The following is an 18,952-nucleotide window of genomic DNA, read 5'->3' as shown; positions in this document are numbered from 1 at the left end:
AGTAATTTTTTTAAATATTTAACTGCATTCAAATAAAATTGAATCATCAATGTCACTGAATGTGAAAATAATAAATTGATAGCAGATTCCATCTTACGATCTTAGGCTTGAACGGTGGTTGAACTTCTCTATTTTCAATTTTCTCCCAGTCGATGCGCCTGAAGAATGCGTGTCCTCTAACGTCTTCTTCTCCGCTAGAGCTGCAGCCAAGACGCTTGATTGGGTTCTTGGTGAGGAACTATAGGGAACACTTTTAGCATTTTAAAATCTCTCTGAAAGTTTCAAACGTACTCCTTTGCACAATTCCTTGGCTTCCTTGCTTAGTGATTTTGGATAGGAGACATTGTGGTCGGTGATGGCAGCAAACAGCTCTTCCTCATCTTCACCGTCAAATGGCGGCTGGCCCACCAGCATTTCATAGAGCAGCACTCCATATGCCCACCAGTCGACGCTCTTGCCATAAGGCTGATACAGGATAATCTGCAGCGAGACAAGCACAAAGTCAGTTTACTCTGCGGTGGCACTTATTGTCTGAAAGTTTACCTCAGGCGCAATGTAGTCGGGAGTGCCGCAGAATGTCTTTGTGGTCTTGTCTCCAGTGATGCCCTCTTTGCACATGCCAAAATCGGCAATCTTGATATGACCGTCTTGGTCCAGGAGAACGTTGTCCAGCTTCAAATCTCTGTAGATGATGCCGCGGGTGTGAAGATAGAACAATCCAATCGCGATTTCGGCAGAGTAGAATCTATTAGAGATATTTTTTAGCTGAAGGAAGTATGGTACAGTTAAATAAAACTTACACTGCGACTGGTTCCTTAAATTTGCCGCATTGTTGGATTTGGAACATCAGATCTCCACCATTCACGTACTCCATGACAAAATAGAGACGGTCCTTCATAAAGCAAGCATTACAAAAAATAATTTTTAAGTGTGCAACAAATGAATCACCATGGTCTGGAAGCAGGAATGGAGTTGCACCAAGAATGGCGGTTTATTGGAAAGTGCCAGCACTCTCTTTTCAACCATAGTACATTCAACGTCGTCGTCTTGGATGATGATGTCTTTCTTCAAGATCTTAATGGCATACAGTTCATCGGTTCCCTTCCGTTCGGCTAGCATGACCTGTCATGTGGGTTGTTTTTGTCAACGCTTGGTAATGATATTTTTTGCAGAAGTATTACCTTGCCAAAGCTACCTTTGCCAAGCACCATGAGGAAATTGAAGTCTGTTGATCTAATCATGTCCTTCTTGCCCATATTGTGAGGCACCTCTTTGTCAGCAGTGGTCGGCACGACTTTCCTCAAACTCGAAATCGAGGACTTCTGGGAAAACGAGGTTGTCAGAAAAGAAGCTTCGAAAGAAACATCCCTCTATTTCACAACATCTTGTTTCATTCCTCTGTCTAACATTTTAAATTTTTAAATACTTGGTATAGTTTATGACTCTCATTCTATTTTGTGTTGTATTTTTGTGGACACCCCTGTTTTCTTTTCCATGATCAAGTGCTTGGGTGGAAAAACCTGATCAGATTTTCCTTTTCATGCAATTTTAATTACTGGTGTCGTGGTGTGAAAAAGGTTGTAAGAAATTTTTAAGGGTGACAAACATTTAAGCATGCACATAAACTTTCAAGGACAGTGAATTTCTAATTGTAAAAGAATTCAAATGATCTAATCTATTTGTCTATGAATTATGCTGATAAATAAGTTTTTTCACTTTTACTTGTTGAACGGATAGTCCAGGCTGTAGCCGCGTAGCATAATGGAAGTTAAGCGTTAATTTTCAATTGGCATAAAGTCTCATTTATATAATTAAATTAATGGGGGGTCTGGGGGATTCTTTTTTCCACTTGATCAATTGCTTTTTCATTTCATTCACTGCCTTTAATAGAGCAACAAGAAGAGCATGCCAAAGTACCTGGCTCACTCCATGCTGAAACCCACAGCAGGGCCGAAAATGAAATCATTTGTGTTAATAATGATTATGCAGGTGGAAAATTTACACTCAATCTCCACCCATCAACCGATTTTAAGAGGAATGCGAAAATTTCACAGACCACACAGAAAGAATTCATTGGGATAAAAAATTATGTGCTTGAGTAAAGAAGATTGAAAATATCAATGGTGGCTTGAAAGATATCGGGGATAGAACAGTTTGAGATGAAAAAACGTCTTTCACTCTTAACAAACCATACCTTCATCTGAGTCTTCAGGGCTGCGAGGTCAGTGCCCTCCTCAGGAACGGGTACGTTGTAGAATTCCCCCTCTTCCTGGGTCAATAGCTTGTACCAGCCACACACGGGCGCCTTGATGAGCTCGGAGATGCCAAAGGACAAAGAGCCCATGAAGTCGTTCCTGGACGTTCTGTCCCAATCCCAGACCTCCACCAGCAGTCGTCGGTCTTTGTCCTCTGGCTTCAGATCACTAATTCAAATTGAGAGCAATTAGATCACCACTTAAACAAACAACAAAATGATTTCTTACAGGATAAGAGTTTCGTTCCAGACAGGATTGAGGTTCGACTTGATGGTCTTGGTTTTAAGTTTAATTCTGTCGCTGTCTGGCATCAGCTTCAGCTTGACGTACGGATCGGACAGACCATTAGGATCCATAGGAATCAGGTTCCTTCCCTGCTTAACTGAAATAAAAATTTAACACGTTTACTCAGAGCACAGCTTGACTTTTTTATAGGACAAGCTCGTAAATCAAATGCAGTGTGCACCTAATTACAATCAAGCCACAGGCCATTTTTCATCAGAAAACTCGGTGTGCCGCGACAGCTGTCAATTTAACCCATAAATAGTTGCAATTAATTATTGATCAGGCCGGTGATCGATATCCAGCCATGGGCGGGTATAATTTATTCAGTGTGGCATGAGGAGACTGCAAAGGCAGTGGAATACTTATGTTGGACAAATTTCTGTGAGCACCTTGTGCGGCTTCATCTCCACACTGGGAAAATAAATATCTTTGGCGGGCTTCCTTAAAAATTGAATTACATGCACAGCATTGATTCGAGTTCAACACCTCAAAATCATGTTGCACGTGCCCACCCCATTTTTTATATTATATTCTAGTGTAATATTGAACATGGCGGGTGCAAATTTGCAAATCAAAGGTTTTTACTTACTCTCGCAGGTGAGCTTGTTTCCAGCGCATGTGATGGATATCTCAATGCGGCCGCGACGTTCAGTGTGGTCGCAGCCACACAAATTTGGCACGCTTTCCTCGCACCGCTTGTGCACGTTCATGTCGCATGCTGCAAAAATTGCAAATATTAGAGCAATGAAAAGAAAAACTTTTTTTTAAAGTATCTAGCAAGTTTCAGTTTGCGTGTCTAAAGTGCTTCTTGCGTCAAGTCCACCCCAGAACCAATATTTTTCTTTTAAAATCCATTTTGGCATGAATGAAATTCTAGCACCAATTAAAATCTCCTGCAACCACTCTACAGATGAATTTACAAAAAGTGCGCATGAACCGTAACTGTACAGAGTACTCAGAAGTTCCACGCCAAATTTTCAGCCGATCTGTAACAACGTTGATTCGTTAAAACTTTTCAAAATTCAAATGTAAGCTAGCAGCTAGTTCATGATTATGCCAATGAGCGTGGTTTTTTGCGGAAGATGTGACTTTTCCGGTGCTAATGTGACATTTTAAATGCCTGCCCCTTGGGCGCAATGCTCGCATGATATTAAATGTCAAGCAAAGAATGGGATCATGACTCGTCATTTGGCAGTCGGTTTATATCGATCTTAATGAAATCCACGTGCTATCATCAGTTGGTGACGACAGAGGATCAGCAAATATTTACGAATTTACAAAGATTTGTATCATTTTTTTTTTTAAATAAAATATAAAATAAATAATTCAAAGTAGATTATTCATTGAATACTTAACTAAATTTAACTATTCAGGCGTTTCAAAAAGTTTCACTATGGAAAATTTTCGGATGACTTGTTAACTCTTCAAATTTATTAAGCCTGTCAGATGAGCGATAAAATATATTTACGACAGCTAATATGATAGAAAGCCATAAATCCTTTCGGCGCTTTCATGTAATTAGTATTTGGTCGTAATAATCAATTACGACGCGATTGTCCGACTCTCGTTAGCTCTTAGGTGAGAAAAATTGCTGCTGGGCGCCACTTTGCATAATACTAATAATCATAATCTCGAGGCGGCAGGGTGTGGTGCTGCTAAAATTTATTATAAGACGCGCGCTCGCGCGAAATGGGTTACTGGGTTGATTGCTTGCACTGAATTCGCCGAACGCAAACCGCAGAAAGCTTAACGCAAAAGAGCAGTTGCAATTCGCTTTTGATCACGACAGCGTGTCCCTGGCAGCCTGCCTATCTTGCGGGGCTAATCTTTAATGGTTTTAACTGGCAATCACCGGTAATTGCACGCAAATAGAGCGAGAATCAATTAACTCGCACCGCACGAGCTAATTAACTGGGTATTTTTACGCGCCCCTATGAGTTCACGGATGCTCTTGGTTCACTCCAGCACAGCTTAAATTCGGAAGTGTTTTAAAGAGCTAAATAGTTTATTTGAATATTTACATATGAAAAATTAAATGAAATTAAATCAAGTTTTTATACAAACTGCAAATTTACGTATATATTTCAATAGTGAAATGAGTGAACAACTTCCTACGATGATCAATCCTATGCATTGCTTCGTTAAATTGAATTAATATGACACTTAATCGGTTCAGGAGCGCGGTCCTGCCCTTTTTGTTGGGAGCCAACAATTTTCGGCGGTTTGTATTATTGCATTAAAGCAGGAAGATGATTTTAAAAATAAGAATACGGTTTTCGCCCGTCAGTCACACGGTGCTGACGCAAACCATTTAATTGTGCAGACAAAAAAAATAAAATTATGTAGCAAAAATGAGTTTGTAATGAAGAAGTCTTTGGCACATCAAAATCTTGAATGAAAAATATGGAAATCAATATGAGAAGTTAAACGTAAATCCTTAACTAGCATCGGCCCCCGTTACGAGTAACCTAGCGGAGAGAGGAACTCTAATTCAGCTTTGTTCACTTTGCGTGTGTCTATATAGTTCCAAAAAACATTTATTTTTAGCTGGAAAAGTGTGATTTTATAATTGTTCAGTTTAAAATGTACTCAGTATGTTGATAAGCTAGCGCTTACTTTATCCTCATGTTTGGAGCTTTTTCTTTGCTGACAAGTTCAAATTTATGAGCATGAAATAGGTAACATTATAACGCCGCAGGAGAACGCTTGGTTCTTGGTTGTCTTGAAAATTTATGCAGCTCGTGGTGCAAGCGCTGTGATAAATCACTATTTAATTGTTGAGCTTTGTGCCTCCCTTATAGATGCAGGCAACAGTTTTACGAAAGTATGTATCGCAACCCAAAAAAATGCGTCTTTAATTAAAAAGGCAATTATTTCTTGCAAAATTTTACTAATATTCTAATGGAAAACTCGAGATCTCTTCTGTCTTGAACGACGATTACAGAGAGCTCACTTTTTGCAAAGTTTTCTCCATACATAAAAGTGCTGTCATTGCTGTTGACAGAAGAAATTATCATGCAGCACCTTTTAATGAATTGAAACGGAGATTTAAAAAGGCGGCGCATGCAGCAATTATTGTCAAACAATTTTGGACCAATCAGTCGACAGCTTCAAGCAGTGTCAGTCAGCGAGGGAGAAAGTACGTGAAAACGGAAATCAATTTCTCGTCTTGAAGCTGCTACTTGGCGCGTCTCTAAATAATGCAACGTACTGACGGGAACCTTATTAATGACCGAGTCTTCTGTCGTCGATTAATCACTTCTGCTGGAAGAGAGAAAAAGACACGCAATTGACAGCAGCGTACGCGATTGTGTAAAAGAAGAAGTAATCAAATCAGACTGTAACAAAATGCTGAAAGCTCACATTTGATACTCGCACGCTATCTGCATGTCATGTTGTATAAAATAAATATATGTAAGTAAGTACGCGAAGCACACCGCTGCCAGCCAGCTTCTTGTCATTATTTATTACTCGACGACGGATCGAGTTCCGATGAGTAAAATGCAAGCAAAGCAGCGACAAAAAATAAAGTGTCAGGAATTTTATACATCGGTCTTAAGCAGTTGATGTGCTATCGGGAACAATCAAAAAGCGTTTAGGCGTGTCGAATTATTTCGCTATCGCAGACATAAATCACGCTTTTATGTACATCCACACGTGAGTATCATTTAAGGCAATTAATCCGGTTTGCGTTGGAGCCATCAATCAAAGTGAATCACGCAAATGGAGAGCGCGGCCGGGCAGGCAGGTGGCTCCGTGCCGTGGCTGGGTTCAAGATCACCAAATGCACTCCAACACGGGACGGGGTCGGATGGATGCTGAGTGAGATCAATAAACCTGCCTCGCTCGCTTTCAGCACACACACTCACAGGCGGCGGCTCCCGGCTTAATGATGTGTATTCGCCACTGTAACTGAGTAATGTGCTGTTGATATTATGCCGTCTAATATTGTCCAATTTGCGGACGACCAGTTGTCAGCACCCTGCCTTGTTCGCAGGCCGCACTCGTTCCCGTCCGACCTTCCAAATAAGCATGACGAAATTTCGACGCGCCCTGCCGTTCGTTCGTTCGTTCGCTCGCTCACACGCCCGCTCGCCCGTCCGCCACTTGCCCGAGAAAGATTGAGGAAGGCGCCTGATTAATGTGAGCAACGGCAGGCAGCAGCGACTTCTTCACAAAATTCTAAATTGCCACGCGAGACTGCGAAGAGAAAAGCCTTTATAAGAAATTGCACTTTAATCCCTGCTCCCGTGGCGAAGTGAGCAAAGTGGAGCATCCCCCTGCGCTCACTCGGATTCTGGAATTGAAATTGTTTCAGAGAGTCGCTATTCAACCTTCTTTGTAATTAAGGAGAGTCTGCTTTTTCTTTCTTTCACTGCATGAAACTAACTGAATGGATTTAAAATTTACCCTTGGCAACTGTGACCGGAATTCTGTCGAATCCGGTCACGTGAAGGGGTAGTGTCCCTCACGGCGGAACATTAGCAACCATAACATTTTTTACTTTTAGCAGAAATTTTTTCTTCCAACCAAGAAAATTCGTGCTCAAGATTGCCTTTCAACGTTGTTTGGTCTTTTAAACTCTGAGGTGCATCAGTTAAAACTCCAAACAAATCTAAATTTCAAAAATTATATTTGCTGGATATAGAGATCTAAAATTTTTTAAAAGTTAAGAGTTAACTAAAAAACGAGAGGGATAAACCAAAAAGTTTTGAGACGCTCGACGAATATCATTTTTTCTTCACCACTATCGAAGAAGACGGACCAAAAACCTTCTCTGCACACCAACCACGTATTTTTTTTATTATGTTTTAAGGCTTTAAGGCAGCACCAGTGGCCAACTGGAGAGCATGTTCACACAATCTTTCCAGACATGCAGTTTGCGCTTCTTTTTTCACTCGGATAACCTCTTTGGGAGAAGGTCAAATGGTCTTCTGTGTTGCCCGGAGAGATGTCATTTTACGCAGCTCTCGACTGATTTACAGTGGCCAAGTTTTCCAAGCCAGATTTATCTTTCGGCAAGACGGGGTTGTTTGCAAAGATAATTGGCGGCGGAAAGTGATCTTCCCTTTCATTAGTTGCGGCTTATTCAGTCTGTGGCCACTATTAATAGGCGCCGCCTCCACGTTATTAGGACGGTGAAATGTAATATTGTGTCGCTTCCATCGAGTGAACAAAACTCTACTTGCTGCTTTCCTCGGCAAACACCCACTCACAAAAAGAACAGGGAAAAGCTTCAGTGGACGTTGCGTCCCCGAAAAACAAGGGATCAAAGAAGATTTATTTTATTAATAAAGCATGAAATCAATTATTTGCCAGATTATTGCGATTGCAACGATTTGATTCAATTCGTTACAAAGGCAGTCTTGGTTTTTGATCAAGTTACACACTGCAGTATTTATTTTAATTTAATAAATGAACACCGCGTTAAATGTGTATACGTATTGCAGGGACGTGATTGATTATTTTCCCTGAACCCTATGAGCGCTATTATTATTCCAACGTGTACTTTCCTCGTGAAAGTTTTCCTGGAAACCGTGAAGGGAGCGAGATAGAGACTGAGCTATTTAAGTCAAACGATAAAATCAATAGCAACAAATTTGGAGCGGGAGAGAGAAATAACATTTAAACAAGGCGGCTGCGACCCAATTTTGCCCGCGAGAAACCTGGGCCGCGGATCCCGAGATTGAGGGTCATGGTCGCGCGCGTTGGTGGTGGATTTGGTCCAGCAGAGCGGCTGATGACGCAAACACACCTGATGCTGGGGCAGCCTGCTTTTACGTCGCGCAGCATAGGCAACCCGCGCTCGCCAGACTGTGCGTCCCTACGACCTACCCAGATGCAATAATCGACTTTTTGATTCCATTACGGCCCAGGCCAATTAACTGAAGCAATCAATACCAGTTGGCCACGCAACAACCAGAAGGTCCGCTCTTTCTCAAATTTGTCCCCAAAAAGCACGAAAATTTTAGGACTGACCAGCAAGTTGGCAATCAGGGGTAGTCGCAGCGAGCGAGCGAGCGCGAGAGAGAGAACGGTCGGTTCTCCCTGGCTTTGCTGGCGAAACCAAGTGCTGCATACATTCAGTATTGATTAGCGCACAGTCCCATAAATACACAGAAAGAGAGATGAGAGAGAGAGAGAGAGAGAGAGAGAGAGAGAGAGAGAGAGAGAGAGAGAGAGAGAGAGAGAGAGAGAGAGAGAGAGAGAGAGAGAGAGAGAGGCAGCATCTCTCTTTCTCTCTCGCGTTCGCATTCTAAACAAGCAGCCAACCAAATCAACTTGCGAGAGTAAACACAGAGAGAGGAAAAAACAGGGCAACCGCCTTCTTTTCGTACTTTGAGGACGACGCTAATTATGTGTTTATGGCTGCGTGGGCTGTGTAACAAGAGCGATCGCGAATATTGTTTCAAAGGGGAAATTTGAGCCGCGGCTCTTTCTTAACCATTTTGTGCACACGTTTCCTGCCAGTAAGCAGTTACAAGCGCAAACAGGAAACTGGGGAATGAAATTGAACAATAATTATTGGTTTGGATATCTCGCAGGAAGAGATTGGTACGCCGCAAAAGTGCGGGGAGATAGGTGCGATTGTTCAGCTCGATCAGAATGTAAAGCTGGGATGAAATTTTTAATTCTGAATTTGGAAATTGCTAAAATAGAGCCAGCAGAATATGTTTTTTCCGAGGGTTAAAATTTTATTTATAAGATTTCGATGGCATTGAAATCAGTCCTGTGTAAACACCGTGAGACCAATTATATTTTATGTACGGCTTTTATTGTACTTTTTTCAATCTGTTTTTCGACCCATAAGAGCCAATTAATTGCTTAAACATCGAGTCCCACGCCAACGGGAGAGCGAGAGCGGATAGAACAAGCGTTCAGGCCACAATTGGAGCCCGGCCCGCCGAAGGGCCTCTTTGCCTTCGCGCTTTGATTGAAGCGCTAGACATTCATAATGTTAATCCAAAACACGCATGCTGGAGAAGTGCAAAACGGCTAGTGCCAAGTAGATTCAAGAGAGAGTTGGGTCCTTGAAAAGCACGCAATGATTATATCGAAAAATTTGTATAAAATTAGATGTAACTGCCTCTCTCGTTTTTAAGTTATGAATTTAATAAAGGAGATATGATGGTGTCATCAAATTCAAGGCCTATAGTTCTTTAATAAAATTCGTTTCTGAGCTCTATGTGTGAGTGATCAAAATAGATTTTTCTCAAAGTTATCGTATCATCCTGGTCGAGCTAAATTTGCACATCGTTCAACAAATACCCAAATTTTCATCGTTCAATTTATTGTTGCTCTTTTCTTGCAAAAAGGAAATTCGCGTTTGGTTGTTGAATGTTGCGCAATTTTTTCGCTACCGCAGGACGATATATTAATAATTTTTTTCGAATTTTCATTCTTTGGAGCAAAATGTAGCTTGAATTTAAAGCTTCAATTAAGCAAATCCTTTGAACCTCGCAGCCTGATCTCTTGAGCTCCACTTTTGAGCGCTCGTGCAAGGGTCTAGATCTAGAGAATGTCGCGTTAATATTTGCCTTTGCCTCAATTAATAATTTAGAATGTAAATGCAAGGCAGCGGGTCTCTCTTGTCACACACGCAACCGAATTTGAGCATTAGTCTCATTTAAGCGAGCGTAAAAGGCGAGGCTCTGCTGCTGTTGGAGAGTTAAAAGTGCTTTCAAACACCTGACATGGCGACTGCAAAAATTGCTGCTCTCGCTTTATCCCGCCTGGGCGGGCTTTTGTGTTTCCATCATGCGAGCCTCTTTGCAATTCCGGCCCGCAAAATGAAACGTTCGCGTGCGCTGGTCCGCCCGCCTTAGCACACGTGAATTTTCGTAGCATTTTTTTCCGGAGGTACGTTTCCTCCTAGTTTACCGCCGCCGCCACAAAAGGGTATCCCTCATTTGATTCGAGATCAGCTTGAATTTTTAAGAAAGGAAAAAGCGCCGTGCGGATGCTCCTGACGCCCAAATGAAATCGTTATTAATCAGGTGTGGAAGGTTTAAATAGAGATAGCAAAATTTTATGTTTTATGCAAATCGAATGATCCGTAGTTGATGTAATAAAATTTTGTCAAAAATATATTCACTCTTTATGCATACAAATGTAACACAAAAACAACGAGACATCATTGAATAAAAAAAATCATTTTCTGATCTCAGACAAAATGTGGTGACCTGAAGGAAGGAGTAATCGTACCGCTTTGTCGCTTGACAACAAAGGTAACAAATGACACGCCGGAACTGCCAGATTTTCAAAAGTGGAAACATTTTGGTAAAGCAATTATTCCGGTAGGTGCAATTTAACAAAGGTTTCAAAGTTGAAAATCCGTAAAGGCGTGACTAACGGTTTCTTGTTAATCGGGGAACGCCGAGGGAAACCTTGACCCTGATTGATCTGATCTTAAAGAAATGTCTGGCTTTTGTTTTTGAGAGAATATTTTTTACGTTGCTAAATAAATATTAGTTAGGTTTCTACCCACAATAGCGATAAATAAAAAAACTTTCTCAAGCAGTAAACGTATTGATTCTTTTGAATGCAAGTTAGCTTGAGGCCAAGAGACTAATCAATTGTCTCACAAATCTAACCCGACCAAGAAATAAGTAAGAAATTACTTGCTTGCAACACAATGCCATATAAAATAAATAAAAATGTGACGAAATAACGTAAATGCGTTAAGTTTGATTAAAATTTATTGGAATTTAATCAAACGTTAGAAAAATATGCTGTTTTGTGCAAATTTGATACTAGTTTCCACAAGTTCATAATTTTAAGCTATTTACGTGCTGAGTAGTTAGTCCAAAAATGTTCACTGAATTTAGAAAATCGCCTTTACCGCCTTTAGAAATTAAACATTACTCTGTGAAATCCGCAAAATCAACTTCATAATCCCCACTGAGATCCAACTTCAAACGATTTTCGCTATCCTCAAGCTAAATTTTTGAGCAGTAGGTAAAGACGGCTCTAGGCCGTGACTAATTATTATTCGCGCGCACACGCCGACTTAGCGATAGTAGCAAGTTGCGAAAGTTTGGACGCGTTAGAAGCTTTAAAAGGACGCCTGTAAAGTAGACCAACGCTTTGCTGCAAAGCACTTCCGTCGTTCAGGTTGCATAATCTAACAGGCGCTCAAACTCCGACTCTCATCGTATTAGCGATTCTAATGAGCATTTTGGGAGGCCGAGTTGACTGCGAGCTGTATGTAGATTAATTTTGGGCGGCTAGATGTTAACAAGAAGATTAACTCGGGTGCCAACAATGTACAAATTCGTGGCTCTTGTCAATATATTCAGTAGCATCCTATACAATTTTAAGAGTTTAGAATGAAGAAATTGAAACACATTTAGATCAGGGCACTTAACTAATTTAAAAAAATATTCAAATTTTAATAAACTGGGGACGAGTTAATACAATAAATTCCTAAATTTGCGAGTGATTTCCCGTTATATGCAAATGTGCAGCTCAGCTGGCTCAACAGTTCATCTCTGTCAAATATTAATATTTTTGTCATCCGCTAACTTAATCCTTTTCTAATGATTTTTCAAGAAGTTACACAAACATTCTTGGACGTTTTTTATTTTCTTTGTGAAACAGTAGAAGAATTAAACTCTGATATATGATGTTAAGCCTGTTAAAATTAAATTAATTATAAAAAATAATGCCTCTTTTAGAAGTCATATTTTATGTGATGTTAGTAAGATTCTATGCAATAAAAATTTAATAATCTTTAATGAGTGGTGGAGAAAGTAATATGATTTTATTGCCTTTAGCTGCCAAGTAGTTAAATTATTCCCTCAAGAAGTTAAAACAGACACTATCGCGTTCCTTATAATTTTTGTCTAGCGCACACGCGAGCAGACTGTCTGCTAATCCACAAGTGTGTAAAAATTTCATTACCCACGAAACCGGTTTGAGTCAAAATATTGCTCAACCGATTAAAGCTTCGCGCGTGTAACTCTATTCCAACCCGACTCGGTTTAAATCGAGTCGCGTGAGTCAGTTAGCTAAGAGGGGCTAGTGCAGAAATTTTTGAAGAAACAAAACACTGATCATTCCTAACACCAATACGCTGGTGACTTGTCCACTGGCTAAACAGTCATTTCAGCTATTCATGCGCTGCGCCATAAACTAAAAGTGCACGCGACACCTAACTAACAATGGTGTGTGCTCACAGACAACACCTGCAGACAAACTAAATTTGTGCAAACACGCTTTTCCTCCGACAAAACCAACAACGAGTGCAAATTCCGAGTGCACACACACACATATGCGCGTACTTTCTCACATCCATCAGTGCTTAACAACAAATAATTCAAACCGTACAAAAAGGTGTAGGGTTGGTAAAATTTAATCACCATAATTCAAGTGAGCAAAGCAAAAGGCCGCCTTGTATGCCACGGTCGGCCAGTTGGCTGATTTCATTTACGAAATAGTGCACAACTTTCCGGCCGCTCGGAGAATCACCGCGCGCGCACTTTAATGCATATTTGAAACGCCTGCGTCGGCCCGTGGGGGTATTCGTTTGTTGTTCCAATGCAAATCCCGGCGGTGGCCAACAAGTTTAATCTAGGGCTAAATAATTGAACGCGTGCTTGGTGATAATTGGGCCGACCAACCGCCTTAACGGGCCCGGTTCCCATGGGTGGACACACTAACTAAGAGTGTTTCAAGATAGAAAGTGAGTATAATATTGTCAGTTTGGTGCGTTTGTGACTTGCGATTCTTTTAAAATGGAATACCTTCGCATTTGAGGCCTTGATGAGTTATGCCGTGCAGCATTGAGCCACAGTGATCGCAGAAAGTGGGCGAGAAATACGTGTAATTGATCCATTTGTGTTTCTTAATTTCTGGGGACTGCGACGGATGAGAGATAGAGAAGAGAAAAAACACATATGAGCAAATCAGAATGAAAATAAATCAATTCAATCAACAAGGATCATAATTTATTATCAAACAACAACTGAGGGGGAGCACAGCCTTTAGAGTTACGCTGCAAACAACGATTATCATTTCACACAATCGAGGACGATTAATTAAATATACGAGAGGTCGAGAGGGTCGATTGGATACGGAACGACGGCGAGGAACTCGGCAGCACTACATACATATATGACAGAGCGTAAACAACGAGTCTTCTTTATATGGTTAGAAGAAGTCTAAAGACTGCAAGTTCCTCGCGACAAAGGAAGAGGGACAGACTGGGATTAGAGTGTTATCTGAAAATGAGAAAACGAGTATATTTAAATCTCATACGAATATTAATTTAAGTGAAAACAAAGGCTGAAAAACGGAGATGCAGAACGGTTTAGTTGTCAACAGAATCTTCACAGAAATTCACAATGATCGGCATGCTCTAAAATAAGGATGAAAATCAGTGGCGATATTTACACAGAGTTTTATATATACAGCAATTTGGGCGTTTCAGTTTTAAAGAGACAAATTTCCTAAGCATCTAATAAGAACTGAAATTAATTACACCTGAAGGAGCAGGATGGTTTAATGTTACTTTTAAAGACATGCCGAGGAAATTGTTTTAAAACTGGCCGGCTCAAAAGGGAAGGAAGGCAGAGTGTGTATGTATATGTAAGTGCGTACGTGTGAACGTGAAAGTGAGTCTGCTGCTGCGTGGCGAAATAAAAAGGAGGAACCTCCAGAGTGCTGTTAAGTGATAACTTATTCACGAGCTACATGAGTTCTTAAATAATTCAAAAGGCGAGGAAGACAAAGAGGGACAAGGAAATGCGAGTCAATCCAGATATAGAACTCCTCGTTTTCGACGGAGTACGCAATAAAAACGCGCAGGTGTAAGGGGGAGGATCGAGCAAGAAATAATCACACAGAGATTCAGGCAAACACCGATCATTCTCTTTAAGAAAAACACTAATATTTCGCGTAATTAATTAGGAGTCGTTCAGGGCAGGGAATCATGCTGATGAGCGGCAAAACGGCTCCACTGAGTGAGATGGATCAATATATACAATAACTTGAGAGCGCCCCCAAGTGGCTCTCGCTAGATTGGACTAATGGGCGACAAGCCGAGCAGAAAACATGGAAAGTCGGGCGGCATGTTTGTGTGTTTATTTCCGATCATCCTCTCAACGCCAGCAGTGCGACACTTAATGGGCCAAACTAAATTAAGTGAGAGTGATACGTTTGTTCAAGACGGATCGCTACAGCTGCTACAAAAGTGGTGGAAGTTAATAAGAAGCTGTGACTGAAGCCGCAATGCGTATCGTTCAGTAAAAAAATTTGAGCGCAATTTTGTACAGCTGAAAATGCATTGTTTATATAAGCTCGTGTCCCGGGCGAATCGCTATCGAACTGACCCCAGAAATAATGAGTTTAAGATATTTCGCACTTTAGGAATTTCTCGCAGCGTGTCAGTGTAGGTGGGCAAAAGTTACCTTCACATTTACTCCCTTGGTGAATCACGCCGTACAACATTGATCCGCAGTGGTCACAAAACGTGGGACTGCTGTAAGTGTGTGTCCTAAACTTGTGTTGGGTTTTGACGTTCTGTGGTGGGAATTAAAGAAAGAGTCATTAGTATCTGGAACGTATATTTGTGAGTCCAGTCTGAAACTGATTAATATAAACTAAGACTACACGGAGGTGGAACTTGATTTGTGCCTAGCAAAGCTTAACATTTCTCGAGGTTGACTAATTCTAAATTTGGTTTTAATTTCCAATTCACAAGCTGGCGCAGGAATTTGTTTTTGGGCTGAGAATACACATTTGTGGCAAGGAATTTGTTAATCAACCGTTAAAGGCGTCTTTTGCGCAATTACGCACGGGCTCTAATGCAGATTTCATGTTCGCGTTGGCGGCGAGGGAGTTGCGGATCCACTACCAGTGTCAAGAGCATTACATGCTGCACAAGCAGCGTACGAATGTGCACATTGTGGGGCTCATTCAAATGATAATTGCCACTGAATAATGCGGCAGCAAACAGAGCCACGCAGAGGATATGAAGCCATTAAAGGGGCGACAGGTCACGTGCGACACAACTCGACACTAACATGATCTACTTTTGCTTAAATTCACACGGACTTTTATTCTATAGAGCGTTGAATTCAAACGAGCTGCACTAAATTTTAGCTCTCATGCTCCCAGACCGAGGGTGTAAGGTGTAGAAATTATACAAACCCTTGATACACCAACAAGAAGTAACATTTACTATCAACCTTTTTATTTTTCTTATTTTACAATCAAATCTATATTTGCACACGACTTAAGAGATTTCCTCAATCAAAGTTGTCCGTAAGAAATATGTGACAGACATAATATACTCCACCTGGCGGGCGCAAGCTGTGCAAAACCGATTTTATTCTGTCATTCATTCATTCATTTTGGCACCTGCCGGAGGTATGCGGATGAGTGTGGAAATTCCACCTGTGTCCGACAGATAGACAGACACCGGGAGGGAAGGCAGCTCTCTCGTGAAAAGCGCGACGACCGTCACCGTGACGGCTTCAATTGATTTTCTCGATCGGCCTCCCCAGCACATGGTAGCAGTGCGCCCAGACAGCGGTTGTCGGTTGGATTGACCGATTTTGCCGCCGAGCTTGCTGCCGTTCTCAATTTGGCAGCCGCATCTGCTAGACGGGGAAACGCGGCTAATGCAATTTTGCCGCCGAGCGCCGAGAATTTGCAACAGTTGGGGCTGAAAACTCGTAGATGGTATTGACTGCGCTGGAAAGTTACTTCGTGTGGTGTGTGGACTTAGCAACTTGGATATTGGTCCAACCTTTAGAGCAAGACGCAGATTTTAAATGAATATTTGTCTCAAATTTGAATTTTAATCATTTTCTGATACGACTCGGTTGCTTTAGTTGGCAGAGCAACTTGCAAAAAGATTTGAACGGTTTTATGTTTGCAACTATATTTTTTGCAATTCCTTAAATAATAATGAAGAATTTGAAGCAACCTATGCTTGGTTAAGTTTCCAAATATTATATTTTTCCCTTGCAAACAAACGTTTCTTTTGGCTTTACAAAAATAAACAGATTATAATAAAATAATCATATATCAGTTGCAAGTGATTGAATGAAGAACTATTTTTTTTACCGAATTAGTAATATTAAAATTCTGTAACATGATTTTTATCTGATTTACTTGCAGCTCTGTTTCACAATAATAGATGCTCTAAACTTCTGAGAGCAATTACAAAGTTAAAGATGAATAATAAATCTATTTATTATTCCCTATCTGCATCGAATCACCGGGCTCAAGAAATGGCAAAATCAATATTTTCAAAGCTCATCCATCTCGGGTGGATTCCGCTTCGCCCCAAATAGCCAGCTTGCCAGGTTGATTGGTTTTATAAACGAGCTTCTACGACAGAAAAGGGCATGCAAATCAGGTTCCACCCCTCGCGGGTCGCCAGAGGAATTTGCTCGCAGAGAAATAGACGACAACAAGAGAGCAACACACAATGACAGGGCGTGTGAGAAAAAGAGCAGGAGTGGGCGAAGAGCGAAGCAAATCAATAGCTGCAGATCGATTGGGGCGAATAACAAAATCAGGAAACGCGTGCTGGAGTTGGCGTGTTCAGCAACGGATCTGAAAATATGATTAGCGAATGGACGGAACTCTTGCCTGCTGTAAAAATGCGCAACGTGTCGAATTAGTGCGAGAGGAGACGCAATCTCCGGCCGCGGAGCGGATGGCAGGGGAGAAAAGAGGAGGCGGAGAATCCAAAAGAGTCGCATACAAAGCGAGCAAAAAAATAATGCAAAACGCTGCTTCGTGTGTGCCACGTTGAGGGTCGTTCTCGAGGGAGGCCCGTGCAGCTAATTATTGTTTGCTCAAAGTATTGCCGCTTTCGCACGTCCGGCATTTATTATATGCACAGTATGCATTTATAGTTTGTTTGTTTATGTGGAGGCACTCTTGAAAAGTATTGTGGGCGAGATAGAGGTTTGTTGACACGGGTCCCGGCGCTGAACTACGAGAATGATAGAGAATGGCACGAATATAAAGGCGAGCATGCACACATTACGGCCGCCACAGCAGCCACCACTGCACTCGTCGAGTGTTGCTTGTTTTTCCCCGCAGCGGCGGCTGCAGCGAATCCTCAAAATGGCACACACGAATAATTTAGAACTGTGCAAAAGGCGAGGCTTTTCCCCGCGGTACTCACGTCTGAGTCGCAGCCCTTGTCGGCTCCAGGGCAGGTGAAAGAGACGTACTCGTGACATCTTTTGTGTACCGTGAAACTGCACACTGTGGACGAGAGCAAGAAAACGCAATGAGTTAACTCCAGTGTCAACTCGTGGACGGGCCTATTTTTATACACAAGTTGTTTCTGTCCTAATCCTCCCGGACACGATTACACTCTGGCTGAGACCAGTAGCAATGACTAAAGATACTCCCAAAACATACGCTAGTATATTGGCTCCTTTTGTTTTTATTATTCAAACTATTGGCCAACGAACATGATCAAAGATTGGCTAACTCGTTCATTCTGTGAAATTAATAAAAAAATATTCACCAAATCCTATTAAAACGACTTAGTTATTCTGTAAAAGATCATTCCTGAGTTTTTAATTTGAATTAAGACTTTCAAGAATAAACTCATGATGATATGGCATCTTTAGAAAATAGATCACCATACCAATTTCCATCTAAGAGAAATCAAAAAGTGCTTGTTTAAACATATTTTACATTAGAAACAATGTGTTTTAAGGACAAATCTTGAAAAAATGGAGCAGCCAATGTTCAGGTGACCAGTAAATTACAGTTAGCGGGGCAGAATGAAATGGAACTTGCACATTGCTGACGGTGAGAAAAATAGCTCCAATGACTGGGCTGATTACTCCTCGAACGCTCTTTGATAAAAAGCAACGTATCTGAAAACTAATAAAGAGCCGAGTGCGACACAGCGGAAACTGGAAATGGTTATTACAGTTTTGTCACTCCATTCACAGATCTAAAAATAGAGGCCGCTAGCATGTGTGCTCACAGCCAGATCAAACCGTCGCCATTCTTACCTTGGCATTGGTATCCTTGTTTTCCAAAGCCCCTGGAACAAAAGAGAGATTGCAATCAATGAATTTCACTTTTTGCGAAAGAGGGTAGGAAGAGATAGAAAGACGACGAGCATTGAGGAGAAAGAGATAAAAATTTCCTCGGCACATAAATCTGGCAGGGGGCGCCATGGTAAATATTTGTGGGGACGCTAAATATTTGCGCTCGGCCTTCTTTTGCGCTGCACAACTTTTAACTCCTTTCGGGAGCAAACAAAAGAAGAAGAATCGAAATGCGCAAATTTAAAGTTGCACTGTAAATATTTTGCTCATTTTTCCACCTCGGATAAATAAATTCTAAGCTCAACCAAGAGGGAGACCGCGCTTTCTGCAAGATGGTTTATCTCCGTCATCCAAGTAAAAGAGAATTTAGAATTC

At 41.2% G+C, this 18,952-nt stretch overlaps 1 protein-coding gene across 11 annotated transcripts in view; it reads right to left on the bottom strand.

Annotated features, from left to right (window-relative positions):
• LOC135941764 (protein kinase C, brain isozyme-like) overlaps positions 1–18,952 on the bottom strand; it is a 28,631-nt gene that overhangs the window by 4,139 nt on the left and 5,540 nt on the right. Inside the window, exons 2-14 of one of the 11 annotated variants that reach the window (XM_065487474.1) lie at positions 18,539–18,570; positions 17,689–17,771; positions 13,286–13,400; positions 3,130–3,258; positions 2,484–2,637; positions 2,195–2,423; positions 1,723–1,743; positions 1,182–1,319; positions 949–1,122; positions 801–892; positions 544–745; positions 292–480; positions 98–238 (exon numbers count right to left, since the gene is read on the bottom strand). In XM_065487474.1, the coding sequence (XP_065343546.1) occupies positions 98–238; positions 292–480; positions 544–745; positions 801–892; positions 949–1,122; positions 1,182–1,319; positions 1,723–1,743; positions 2,195–2,423; positions 2,484–2,637; positions 3,130–3,258; positions 13,286–13,400; positions 17,689–17,771; positions 18,539–18,570 (1,699 nt within the window). Of the gene's footprint in view, positions 1–97; positions 239–291; positions 481–543; positions 746–800; positions 893–948; positions 1,123–1,181; positions 1,323–1,716; positions 1,744–1,917; positions 1,933–2,194; positions 2,424–2,483; positions 2,638–3,129; positions 3,259–13,285; positions 13,401–14,950; positions 15,063–17,688; positions 17,772–18,538; positions 18,571–18,952 lie in introns of all 11 variants that reach the window. The other 10 variants (XM_065487472.1, XM_065487475.1, XM_065487476.1 and 7 more) reach the window with 10 other exon arrangements.

The sequence above is a fragment of the Cloeon dipterum genome, chromosome 4 (assembly GCF_949628265.1).
Source record: "Cloeon dipterum chromosome 4, ieCloDipt1.1, whole genome shotgun sequence".
NCBI classification, from domain to species: Eukaryota; Metazoa; Arthropoda; class Insecta; order Ephemeroptera; family Baetidae; genus Cloeon; species Cloeon dipterum.
Note: the sequence above shows the minus strand (reverse complement) of the source record. Positions and strands in the feature narration are given on the sequence as shown.